The sequence below is a fragment of the Malus domestica genome, chromosome 12 (genome assembly GCF_042453785.1).
Source record: "Malus domestica chromosome 12, GDT2T_hap1".
NCBI lineage: Eukaryota > Viridiplantae > Streptophyta > Magnoliopsida > Rosales > Rosaceae > Malus > Malus domestica.
In genome coordinates, this window is record NC_091672.1 from 28,524,860 (window position 1) to 28,538,546 (window position 13,687).

The window sequence follows — 13,687 nt, forward strand, 5'->3', positions numbered from 1 at the left end:
TTTGACTTTCGAGTGATATTCAATAAGTTTGATTTTTTATTTTTTTTTGGAGACGTTATGTTTTTTAAGAGCTTTCGCCCCTACACTCGAGGTCCTAATTTTGATTCCCCATCCCTTGTATTCGTATGTTAAACTTTGTACAATTTCGATATTAAGAGTGTCCTTACCACCATCACCTGAGCCAGGGGACCTTAACCAAATGCCTGAATGGTAACATCAAAAGATGGGTGCCCACTATATCCTCTCTTGTTAAAAGTCGAATCTGAGCAACACCTTTTCGAGGATTTGTTGGAAGTTTGGAAGGGGCCTAGAAGCGAAGTTAATGGTGTGGCTCACTGTTGCTTTGCTTTCTGAATTGAGGATTATGGAACATTTTTGTTGAGTCAGTAGACCACCACTCTCCTTGATTTGTTTCTGAACAAGGACGGCCTGAGGTACCATTTGGTACGTGGGATGGGACGGAACGTAGTGGGACGGGACGCACTCGTCTCAAGTTTGGTGCGCCAATTTGCCTGGAACGCGCTGTCCTGTGGAATGGATTTTAGTCAAACTTTCGTGCCACCCTCCCCCAAAACGACTTGCTCTAGCCCATGGAACACAAAAACAGATCAACTAAAAAACGGAGTTCTCTTGTTTTTCCGGGAAAACAAGTTTCTTTGATCGCACTTCAAATTTTCCGAGAAACTGAGTGACAAAAACCCAACAAAAAGCAATTTTCTTTGCGTTTGATTTCTATATTCAAAGAAGAAAAACAGCAAAACGAAGAAAATCCAGATCGAATAAAAGGTTCTTGAGAAAGCCAAAGAGAGGGAAATTTTTTGGGGAAACAAACAGGAAGAACATAAGGGTACCGGGGAAATCCGATGAAAGGCCATGGCCAATGCTGTCGCTTGAGGGATGGGATGGCGAGGATTAGGCAGAAGATGTGAGGGATAATGTTGAACTCGTCGGCAATGGCTTAGGTAAGGTCGAACTCGTCAGAGTGGATGGGTACGATTGTCATTTAATCTTTCATTCCATTCCGGCATGAGCATACACCAAACATAGCATGGAACCTCCATTCTGTTCCATCCCGTCTATGTACCAAACGGTACATCATTGTCCACCAAGTTATTATTGGCGACTTGGCTGTTCCTCCGGAGATCACACTTTTGGTGTCCTTTCGGCTCTTCTTTCTTTGTTTCTGGGTAGTTGGTAGTTACTGTGTTACCCTATTTAGTTCCAATGTAACTACTCAGAGAGAGAGAGAGAGACAGAGACAGAGACAGAGACAGAGAGAGACAGAGATTACTACAAACATGAACCACTATTAATCGCAACAATCAGAAACACACATCAAAAGTGGCATTCTATATATCAAGTGCCATAGGATCCAGATAACTAAATCAATAATACAATTTCTATTCACCGGATACCAAACACGAAAACATGTATGAATCGCCCGCCCCAAAAAGAATATACTCGTATCCAACAATTTTATACAGGCATGCTTACACTAGCTTGGCCTTTGATAGGACATACAAGCAATACCACTATAGGTGGTTGCACAAAGAGAAATTGAATTGGACGAACCAGATGCTGCAGCACTGCTGTTTCCATGTGGAACTGGATTTTGGAAAGCCGGAGAACTACAGACATTTACTGCTATGACCGAAACTCCAATCCAAAGATGAATTCTCAACAGGAAGCTATGACTGACTTCTAAGTCATTTGCCTGGAGATGCAAACCTAGTTCGCTCTCTCTGCCGATTTAAACCTCGATCCTTTGGAGATAATGTTTTCCCTCCTACACCTGCTTGGCGCATCATCTCTGCAAAAACAAGAAATTTGATAAAATCATTTTAGTTAAGTGACATTTGCTAAATAACATATAGGATGGTTTGTTGGTTTACATGTTTGTCATTTGTACAACTAAACTTCAGACAAGATATGTTAACAGTATAGAGATATAATCTTCGTGGGCAAATCAAAATCCCACAACTTCAGGACTATTACGCCAGTCAATATAAAATCTTAAATGGTTGTAACCAGAATGCAGACAGTCCTTCAAACTTTAACTCAAATGATGGAGCACAAAAGACAGCTGCTATAATAACCCTATATAGTTGGAATTAGAAACCACACGAGGAAAAAGTAAACTCTACCTCGCTTTCTCGCAAGCTCTAGATCAAGCTCTTCTTTCCACTTCCTCTCTCTCTCAGAGGAGCTCATACTGTGAGAAGTATCATATATCAGATTACTCAAAAGGGTAGAGAGAGGAAACAGAAAAGAAATGACATGAACTAACCTTGGACTGCCTGGCTCTTGCTGACTGCATGGAGGTGATGGCATGTCGTGTGCAGTTTGAACATTTGCATTACCAATATTTGAAACCCGCCTGCCATTACTACCAGGGCTTCCAGTTCTAAGAGCATCAGCTACCCCCCGACTGGGTGATCTACTTTTGGGAGGCAATTTCAAGTACCTTGGGGTGGGTTCATCAGGCAAGTTATCCACAAAATTTGGAGAGCAAATTACATTCAAGCTGTTGTAGAACTCTTCAAATAATGGTGTTTGCAGCTTTTTAAGTTCTAGGGCCTGAGATTTGGAACAACAGCACAGTTCAGAATTAATCAAGTCCGAACCAAAATTTACAAAAGCATTATATCACAAACATAGAAGACACCTAATACTGACTCCAACCAAAACTGTACCTTCTCATCCAGAAAAGCTGTGATTTTTGATTCAGTAAGTATATCGTCTTCCTCCGCAAGTGATGTTCCACAAGGAAATGAAAAATCTTTTTCTCCCTCTCCAATTGTTCCAGAGTTGCCGGCAGGAAAATCAGTTTGGTGATTGATATCCAGACCCAGATCCATTCCATTTTGTTTGGTTTCTAAACTTCCAACAAACTTGCACACCAACTCATCATCAGTGGGTTCACACATTGGGTTAAAGCTCTAGCATAACAGAATGCAAACAGTTAGTTTCTGAATTTCTTGAGTGCTTAAAACTTAACTAACTCACAAGGGCACAAATTCATGTACCTTGATGTTGTCAGGCATCAAAGAAGAACTGAGCTTTAATTCTCCCACCATAGTATCTTCTTTGTCATCAATCTGACACATATCATCATCATTGCTGTTTCTTCCCCAAATGGCTCTACTTTCCAGCAACTTGTTAGGATGTATAGTTGAGTGTTGCAAACTGCCCAAATTACACATATCATCCGAATCTGGGCAAGTTGACATCTCGCTGGCAACAAAATTGATGCTATCACGTCAAAAGACTCCGAAAAATCATTAGCAAAAACTTTCTATTTTACAAGTTCCAAAGAAGCATAATTGTAATACTTACAAGGTGTGCAGGTTTGGAGAATATGATGGAGATTGGAGTTCTGAATCTTCCTGATGATAGCAAATTAAGTGTCACTAAAACGATTTAAATGGTGAAAAACAAACACGACATTATTCAACATCTCACTCATTACCATGACAGAAGTACGAAAAACAGGATCTGATTCCATATTCTGCCCAGTTACGAATGGATGCTGCATGTAGTTGAAAAAGTGTAAGAACTTGAAAGGATAGAAGGGAGCATCGCCAGTCAAAAGCAACAAACAAATTGCAGTAGAAGTAGAAGATGTGCAACATGTATTACAGGAAAAGGAACTCCAATACAAAAACGAAAACTAAATGAATTTTAATTTACCTGAAGCAACTCAGATGCAACTGACCTCAAATGTGGTTCCCTGCCATAGGACCAAGGTAAATATAAATTCAGAACAAATAAATACTTGAGTGGCCCATCGCTATGTCTCTCTATCTAGATTGTGAGAGTAAATTGATTGTTACACAAGAAATATATTTATGGATTAAACGGAATGGGTAATTGCAACATTTATAGAAAACAAGATCAGTAGCATACTTTTGCAGACATTTTAGCAAAAAATCTTTCGCCTCAAAGGATAGATGCTCAGGGATTGGTGGATGAGACTTTGTTGTCCCTATATGAAAGAGAGCAGCAACCTAGAAACACATGCCATTAGTGTAACAAGCAAGGGGGAAAACTTTCTTAAGTGAATAAAGAGTTAGCAGAATAATTACCTCTTGGTACTGTTGGCTCCAAGGAGGCTTTCCAGTGGCCATCTCAATCACAGTACATCCAACACTCCATATGTCAGCAGAGCTGGATAGTTATTCTTATATATGAGTATTCTTTACTTATCCAGAATAGAATACATAATGTAAAATTGTTATCACTATCTAGGAAGAAGCGCCAGCATGATTGGATAACACGCTTGAAATCAAGTAGATGTTAAAACGGTAATAATTGTGCATACAAGCTATGACCGGTCTGGAGAATAACTTCAGGAGCCATCCAGTATGGTGTACCCTTCATAGACTTAGCACCAGAAATGGTTGCCTGCAACAAAGCACCTCTCAATTCAATAGGAGATGCATTATAAGTAACCATGCATAAAAAGTACTGCACATCTGAAGAGAAAGGAAGGAAAACAAGTTTTTGTACCAGCTCGACGACCTGTTTGGATGCCCCAAAATCTGCAAGTTTGATGCATCCTTTATTATCAACAAGGATATTTGCTCCCTGAAGGTTAAAACGAAATGCGTATTAGCCACTTACAAGGTAAGATAAGGTAGAGTCCAGAAACATTCTTGTACATGCATATCACTCACAGTTAAGGTGGAATACCTACCTTAATGTCCCTGTGCATGATTCCATTTTTGTGTAAATATTCTAGTCCCAATAGCAACTGCTTGGTATACGTTTGTATTACCTGCTCAAAAAGATTGTTTAAATTTAGCATTCAAAACACCTACTGAATACAAAGTTAGCTGGCAAGAACTTACTGCCTCAGGGAAAGATCCAAATTTCCCCAAAAGTGATGATATGGATCCACCAGGGACAAATTCCAACAGAATATTCAAGGTATCGTCCTCCCTCACCGTACCTAAATATCTCTAAAATCCAAAACAAAGTACATGCTACAGGGTCAGAAAAGTGTAGGACTTCAAGAGTTGATATAGATACAAGGCAGTACTACTCACTACAATGTTTGGATGAGACAGATTCTTCAGAAGCTTTACTTCTTCCTCAAGCTCCTTGATGTGAGCCTACTTGTAGCATTAAAACCATTAATCAGCAAATTATAAGCAACTAAAATGATAAGATATCAACAGTAATACAAAGAAAATCTTCAGAAAATGTTTCAGATGTCCAAAAAATACTAAACTCCGTTGCTGAAAATTAAATGTAAAAAGTAGTGATACATAGATCAGAAAACATTACACTTTTCACACACAACATCCACTCATACACCTCATGCACCTGAAATTCACTCATAAATGTGAACAAACATCTAATATAGAGGGCAGCTATCCACCACAATGACATCCTATGTGCACCTCAAGTCTCACACACTTTACAGTGACACTTATGCTCGCTCTCCAACACCCTCAATGACACCCAAGACTCGACGCGTCCTGGGCATACACAAGAATGGAATTATGCTTCCTTCTATAGCAAGTTAGCAACAATGGGTCCGAAAACTAACCATCTTCAAAAACTCTCCAAAATTCTAGGATCCTGCCTATGACCTCAACCAACTTTTGAAGTGCATTAAAGGAAGTGAGAGGTGGTAAAGAGTCAACACTGATCCATCACAATCACCATGACCAACAACACTGATCCATCACAATCACCATGACCAACGGCATATATAACCCTAAAATCTTAAATTTGCAGTAAGACGAGTTCAATTCAAACCTGTGCTTTCTCCTTTGAAGCGCCATTTGCCGCAATCAGAACCTGCAAAACAACCAACAAACATTCAAAACTATAATCTGAACCAAATACAAGACTGATGTAGACATGAAACTAGTAAATTGAATACTCCAAAATGACTAAAAAACAAACTCAATATTTAGCCTAAACCAAATATCAAAAACGAAAATCAACTCCGAAACGAAAATTGGGGGAAAATCCCAATCATGATTAGAAACAGCTCCAGCACCACCTCCAGATCAAAATCCATATAAAATCAAGCTTAAAACCCCAGAGCAAAAAGTCCCAAAACCCAGATGGAATTAACAACCGAAAAAAAAAACAAAAAACAAACTTCAGAGCCTAGAAGTAACGCCGAAAGCAGCAGAAAAATCAATAGAACAAAAAAAGTGGACCTGTTTCACCGCAAGAAGCTCTCCGGAATCAAGATTCATGCCCATGTAAACACGCCCAAAGGCACCGCAGCCGATCAACTCGCCCTTCCGCCACCGGATCGGAGGTGCGTTTTCCTTTGCCATTGCCGGCGACGGAAGCGGCGGAGAGGGCTTCGAGAAGACTCTGGATTTCCGAATGCAGGAATTGATCTTGTCGACTAGGGTTCCTCCTGGGGAGTCTTCATTGTCCGATGCTGTGCGGAACACCAGTGATCGGCGAACTGATCCGAAAATGTCTTGCATTTCCCTCTCTGTGAGTGTTTGTGTGATTTGATTAAGATAGCGTTTACGTTCTGCTCTTGATTTGGGGTTTCATTTGGTCGGCAGAGTGGAGTGAGAAACTTGGGAGGAGAGAGAGAGAGTGGGAGGAGGGAAAAAGGTGGAGGAGTTTTTTGAAAAAATAATAATAACAAATGAAAATAAAAAAGGAAAATTTAACGAAAAGTTCTTGCTGTTGTTTATTTGCTGATGTTTATTTTAACGAAAGACCACATTTTTACGCTAAAAAATTAATTCTGGTACTATTCACTTTACTTTTTATTTTGTCCTTATCATTAAAATTCAAAATTTTCAAATCATTTTCTTTAATTTTTCTAATAAAATAATATATTAATATGCACTGAAATCTTCTTTTGGCTAGTGCCAAAATAGAGGAAATTACATGTTGCAGACTTTGTAATCTGTACTATATAGTTTACCCTTTGATAAAATTGTACTATGAAGTTAAGTTTTATTCCTTTTGTCTCCCAACAAGAGGTCTTAAATAAAACAGTTTCATTGCCATTACGGCATTTTAAGCCAATAATACAATGTTACGTGTAAGTTTGTTAACATGGCAGTACATTATTGAACTACGACATCATATAGCAGTGAATTTGTTTAATGCAAGTTACGCAACACAATTGACGTATTTTCTTTCATATCAAATGTTCGAAAAATGTCTATTGTTCAAATCTCTATCTTTTATACTTTTTAAAATAAAAGATAAGGAAGTGATGATGGTCGGAAAGTTACTAGGCAAGCCATGGTTTGGTCGGATTGCTTTATATTATAAATGAGATAATGGGAGCATATGTCATGATGGTTGCCTGGTTCAAACTTTATTCTCTAATTCTCAATGCATCCAAGATTTAAGTTGAAAATTTTGAAAATATGTGTGATTTAAGTTGAACATTGATTGTATACAAACTTCCTCATTACTTATGAAGTAAATAAAAGTAAGGTTACTAATTTAGTTAATTTAATCATTGTGTCTTTGATTCAACAATTTTATCATTATGTTTGGCTATAGTTTATAGGAACAAATGTAGCCAAATGAAATAGTAGATGAATAATATGTTCCGCTATAATCCTTGTGTTTGCTTTTGGTAGCTAATGTAGTTCATTAGTTTCAATGTAATGGAAATTGATCAACAACAACAGCAAAGTTTTATTCCACTAAATAAAGTCGGTTGTATGAATTTTAAAACGCCACTGCACTCGGTTTTTCGAACAAAATATAAATACTGCTTCTCGTATTCATATGTTTAAATTTCACAATCCACGTGTTCTTTGGAAGCCAATGCACCAATCAAATCAAATCATGAAAAAAAAAAGACCACAATTACATAAAGTTACGGACCAAAACTTAAAAAAAAAAAAAAGCAAGGACTATATATACAAATGATGTTGTCTGGGGTCCTTAATCACAATTTTCCAATGTCCATCAGAATAATTAGCCTTAGCTGCTTTCACTCTCCTCGTCTTCAAATTTTCATCCATCTTCTTCGTCAAACCACAGTAAGATTTCAGCTCCCTTGGCATCTGATCATACAATTTCCACCATTTCTCGTGAGCCGAATCGCTCGCGAAAACGCTTCTTTCATACCCTTCCCAGTTGCAGTCATAATCTCTGTAACACGCCCAAGGCTTGAACCCCAAGTAATGTATTGCATAAAGGTCCTCAGCCATCTCATGATTTGCACCTTTTGATCCATCGAAACATTTTAGCGCATTTAGCCTCCAAGGCAACCTATGCCACCAAGTAAAAATCTCATTCAAAAACCCCTGATCGCCTCCGTTGTAAGACTCGAGTTTGGATGTTTTTTGCATTAGGTATTCGAACATGCAGTTCGATGGCTCCACAACCATCAAGCCGGAGTTGAACAACACCCGGTTATTCCCCACGGCTGACAACTGTTGGTGCACGAAGAAACTATCTATGTTCTTGAGGACTAGAAGATCCGCGTCAATGAAAATAACCTTGTCATACTCAGTGAGCTGCCACACGCGGAGTTTGCTGTAGTTCCATTCGTTGTACGACCCCTTTTTAGCAAATGCGCTTCGGATTCTCTGGATTCGCTTGATCTTCCATCCTGCCGTGGTTAGGCCTTGGATGGATTTGGGAGTGATGAAGTCATCTGCAAGGAGGACTAGGTCTTTGGTGGAGTTGGTTTGCCTGATGCTTCGAGCTAGGGTTATTGCACCACACACATAGGCTTCTGAGGAGTGCAGGATTGTCACATAGGCAAGTCTACGTGTCTCGTATGGAATCCATGAGCTTGTTTCTAACATGAATTTTCTCCAGATTTCTCTGCCTGCAACAATATATTCAAATAATTTACTTAGACTAAATAATTTGTGAACATTTTTATGCAATTAATTAGATGAACATATATATAATTTACTCTAATTAAGTGGCACCGTATAGAACAGTTATAAGTGTGAGATTTTACTCCCCTAAATTAAATCCCCTTCTTTTAACTAAAAGCTTTAGCAACGTTCTAAACTTTCGAACTTATTCCACTTTGTCCTCAAAATTTTCAACTTGGTTTTGAGCCTCCCTAAACTTTCAATTCATGCCAATATCCCCTTTCCCTTCCCCTTTCCCCAATCGTCGATTTTGTCACAATTTTGCTGTTAATAGTCAATTATGAGTAATGAAAATGACAAACTTTGAGGAGCATATACGTCAACAAAATTGTACATCCACAAAAAAGTAGAAATACTTAGAATTTTGATAATTGAGTTAGGAGACGAAAAAATAATTAAGGAGAATTGAAACTTGCATTTTTGCTACATAACGCGTCTATTGTACAAAATGGACGAAACTAACCCTCAATTTTACGAAATAATTGACATGACAACGGCAAGAGGACATCGGCACTAACTAAAGTTTAGGGGTGATGTGGACTAAACTGAAATTTCCATGATACACAAGTGGAACAAAGCTATAATACCAGAAGAGTAAATTGTACAAATGGTCCCTCAACTTTAATCAAATTGGAGCAATGGTCCCTCAACTAAAAATCCATTACCATTGGTCCCTCAACTTATCAAAATGTGTAGCTATAGTCCTTTTCATCAATTTTGTCAAAATTTTGTCAAAATAAGCTATGTTGGAATGACCATTTTTATAATTAGGGTCTCTCAACTCATCAAAGTGTATAATTATGGTTATTTTCGTCAACTATGTCAAAAAATTTGTCAAAACGAGTTATATTGTAAGGATCATTGCTACAATTAGATTAAAGTTAAAGGACTATTTCTCCACTTGAATTAAAGTTCAGGGACCAATGGTAATGGATTTTTAGTTGAGGGACCATAGCTGCACGTTTTGATAAGTTGAGGGACCAAAGGTAATGGATTTTTAGTTGAGGGACCATTGCTCCAATTGAGTTAAAGTTAAGGGACCATAGCTACAATTTACTCAATACCAGAACCCTACAGAAAGAAATATATATATATATATATTAAAATCAACTAGAACCAATCAGTTGATTTTCATTACAAAAGTAATAAGAATCGATCAGCTGACTGAAAAGTATGTTTGGAACTGCAGGAAGAAATCAGTTGTGATTAAACTAGTAAATAGTTAGTTAATTAGTACCTGTTTCTGCATAGCCTGAGGCAACTCGGCAAGATCCAACAGGCATATGCACAATTTGTTTCAATCTCCCAATATTAGGCCTATAAACCCAATAATTCCCTCTATGCATCAAAAGATCATCACATCTGAAAATCTCCACCATCGGTCCACAATCCCCGATAAACACAACGTACACCGTCCGATGAGCATCGGGCTTCATCCACCCTTTACCCACCACTAGATTAGCCACCATCAAGTTAACTTGTAACCTAAACACATCTCTAATCCCCTCCCTGTCACTCGTCCCATTTGGTCCACAGGGAACCTTGGCCAGTACCACATCTATGCCCTCGTAATGCTCCAGCTTAGGAATTGGGATTTCCGGACACTTTGGCTTCCCCCATTTCTCGTCTTCATCAATCCATTCGGGAAAATAGTCCTTCCATTTTCGATCCCTAGCTACGCGTTCGAATGCCACTGAGACTGCCTCTACATCTGATAGTCCATGGAGCTGACTATGAATGTGTTCATCTACGTTGACCAAACCTACCTTAATTTTTCTACCCTTGATTTTGAATAGCTTGGAAATGGCAACGAACCAATCTGCGTTCTTTCTTTCGTTCTTGGTTTCATTCTTGATAACCTGTTGGTTTCTAATGGTAGCGCAATTATTTGACCGGGTGGGACAAAAGTTAAACGAGATAATTAGGCATAGGAAGAATAGAGAGAGAATAATTAGATAGAGAACGAAGAGGACTACTCGTTGTTTGGAATAGGAGGAGGAGGAGGAGGAGGAAGAAGAAAACTTGGAAGCCATATTCACATAGTTTGGTGAAGAAGCAAGCATTTGTACATTCGGGTTGTATATGTATGTGTGTGTGTGTGAGAGAGAGAGAGAGAGAGAGAGAGAGAGAGAGAGAGAGAGGGGGGGGGGGGAGTTGAAGGGGAATTTGACGTATATGGGAAAGGGTTTTAATGGGAAAGTCTGCATGGGTGGACGTTGGAGAAGATTATATTTGCTTATATATGAGATTGCATCCTCGAGCGTATGGAGAGCGTTTTAAATCATTGTTTAAATTTTTCTTTACAAAGATACAATGACATAAATAGCGAATTTGATACTTTATAATTCCGGTCTTAATTATTATCATTGTAAATGAGGTCTTAGCATAAAAAGAATCAAGGAAGGAGAGAAGAAGAATTGGCTCTTGAGTGAATGTTGTTCCACATAAATATACACTCAATCTTTCAGAAGAACGTAAAGAATACAACAATATATTTATGAAGTGAGACTAGCGAGCTTATTGAAGATTTATTTTGTTGAAACGGTGATGAAATTTATATATTTGAATACGGATAATTTAGGTAACTAGGATGATTTTATTTTATTTTTTATTTTTTTTTGCTAAAAATATGTGAAATTCACTCATGTTTGTGGGAGTGTCATAGTAACTACGAGTGCTTAGTAGAACTATTTTTACGAGTGAGAGAGTCATGATAACTACGAGTGGTTAGTAGAACTTTTTTTTTTTGTTGACAACGGGACATAAGCTCGAAAGAAAAGAAAATATTAAATAAGAAATCACGACACTTTAGCTATATCTACAACTAACAACTAATGAAAAAAAGAAGAGCTTGAATATTTTTAATCTCTTATATCAAATATTACATGGATTGAAAAAAAAATAGTTATGCCATTTTTATTTTTATTTTTTTTAAGGGGAACAACTGATGGCAAGTCACGGTTATCTACCCCTTCCAGGGGTTAGGAAGACTCATAGAGACATTTTAGCCTCTCATGGCCACAAGTCTGGCTTCCACACCAACAGTGGGTTTGAATCTGAAACCTCCAGTTTTTAGTTTTAAGGAAACCTCGTAATCCGCTATTTACACTAGACTACTAGCTCGTGGTTAAAATAGTTATGTCATTGATAACATGTATTTTACTTCTCGAAGTGAAGATAGAGATCCGCTCACAATAATACGGTATATTGGAAAAATATTTATACCACATTTACTCAATTTCCAATTAATTAAACTATTACTTTAATCAGGTGGATTACTTTGACCCAAAATATATAAAAAAGTGTGAACTATAGTTAATCCAAACACAGGCTTAAGGTAGACAGTTCGAAATGCTAGAAACGTATCTTGCATTTTTGGCCCAAGTAGGCACTCACAAATGCGTGGTAGGATAATACTTGCGTTTCCGCTCAAAATATCATTGTTAAAGGGGTTACCGTTATTAAAACCTATTAATGTAACAAATCGTGAAATATTAAAAAAAAATCATTGAGTTTAATAATCTTCCATTTCGCTAATAAAAATTCCTCCAGTAATTTAACATGTAATTAAACAATAAACATTTTGTTTAAAAAAAAAAAACAATAAACATATATGGATGACTAAACGGTCTCCAAATTAAGTGAATTCGTCAAGAAATAATATTTAAAAGATGATAAAATGAATGAACAACTCCAATTATAACGTTTATACGCTAAAATGATGTCACGTTAATGGAGAAAGACCTGCTTACTAAAAATGAAGAAAGTATAATCCATAATAATATTATAACATTTATTTTGAAAATAATAGAGTTTAAAGATATCCAGATCCAGGCCGTACAAGAACCTAAAACAGTAAAACCAATTTGGCGATAAGGCCATCTCCAACCGATGGCTGGCCAGAGGGCTCGTTTTAGCCCTCTGGCCCTCCAAGATTCTCCAAGATATTAATATTTTAATGAACAGTACAGGGCCATATTTGCCTCCGTCTCCAACCGAGGGCCAGAGGGCTCGTTTTAGCCCTGTCAAAAAAAACCGTCTCCAACCGAGGGCCAAAGGGCCATAGGGCCAAACATAATTTATTATTTAAAAACTACAACTTAATTTTATTTAAAAATCATGTTGGTTAGTGTTGTATAATTTTTATGTCGGTTAATGTTATTTAATGTTGTTTCATATTGTTTAATGTTGTTTCATGTTACTTAATTTAATTTAATGTTGTATAATGGCTTAGGAAGTTATAGGAAAAAATTAGAATTTAAAAAAAATATGAAACAAATTTTGTGAAATAGAAGTTATAGGAAAAAATGGAATTTAAAAAAAAAATATGAAACAAATTTTGTAAAATATAAGTTATAGGAAAAAAAATAGAATTAAAAAAATTGAAACAAATTTTGTAAAATAGAAGTTATAGGAAGTTATAGAAAAAAAAAGAAAAAAAAAAGGTTTAAATTCATAAAAAAAAAAGGTTTAAATTCATAAAAAAAAAAAAAAAAAGGATTTACAACGGCTAGTGGCGCTAGCCGTTGGAAGTTTGAATTCAAAATGTTATTTCTGTCGGTTGTAACCGACAGAAATAAGAAACATTAAAAAAAAAATAGCCAGCCCGGGGCTGGCTGGCTGGCCGAAAGCAGCCAGCCCTCCAGCCCTTCAGCCCTCTCCGATCCCGTGGGGCCCTCCCAGATTCCCGAGCCCTCTGGCCTTGCCCTCGGTTGGAGACGGTTTTAGGGCTATTTTCGGCCCTCTGGCCCTCTGGACCCTTCGGTTGGAGATGGCCTAAGCTCCTAATGCAGTTGGGGCATTGCCAGCCTGAAGAGTTCTTTTTATTCCCTAAGGTA

At 37.5% G+C, this 13,687-nt stretch overlaps 2 protein-coding genes across 5 annotated transcripts; both read right to left on the minus strand.

Annotated features, from left to right (window-relative positions):
• Positions 1-1,329: 1,329 nt before the first annotated feature.
• Positions 1,330-6,867, minus strand: LOC103450944 (mitogen-activated protein kinase kinase kinase NPK1). Of its 4 annotated transcripts, none has more exons than XM_070809684.1 (17): positions 6,180-6,867; positions 5,767-5,808; positions 5,049-5,114; positions 4,851-4,961; positions 4,697-4,777; positions 4,522-4,587; positions 4,322-4,404; positions 4,086-4,167; positions 3,907-4,007; positions 3,691-3,730; positions 3,470-3,529; positions 3,337-3,386; positions 3,027-3,234; positions 2,694-2,939; positions 2,288-2,577; positions 2,145-2,212; positions 1,330-1,810 (listed from the first exon to the last, which is right to left on the minus strand). In XM_070809684.1, the coding sequence occupies exons 1-17, from the start codon at positions 6,459-6,461 to the stop codon at positions 1,707-1,709; spliced, it is 1,980 nt and encodes a 659-aa protein (XP_070665785.1). In that variant the 5' UTR covers positions 6,462-6,867; the 3' UTR covers positions 1,330-1,706. The 4 variants fall into 4 exon arrangements, with proteins under 4 accessions (XP_070665785.1, XP_008388573.2, XP_070665786.1 ...); XM_008390351.4 differs by having other exon boundaries at positions 4,510-4,587; XM_070809685.1 differs by lacking the exon at positions 3,470-3,529.
• A 1,001-nt stretch (positions 6,868-7,868) lies between these two features.
• On the minus strand, positions 7,869-10,882 carry LOC103451326 (putative UDP-glucuronate:xylan alpha-glucuronosyltransferase 5). Its single transcript, XM_008390742.1, has 2 exons — positions 10,087-10,882; positions 7,869-8,794 (listed from the first exon to the last, which is right to left on the minus strand). Exons 1-2 carry the CDS (start codon positions 10,880-10,882, stop codon positions 7,869-7,871), a joined length of 1,722 nt encoding a protein of 573 aa, XP_008388964.1.
• Positions 10,883-13,687: the final 2,805 nt, after the last annotated feature.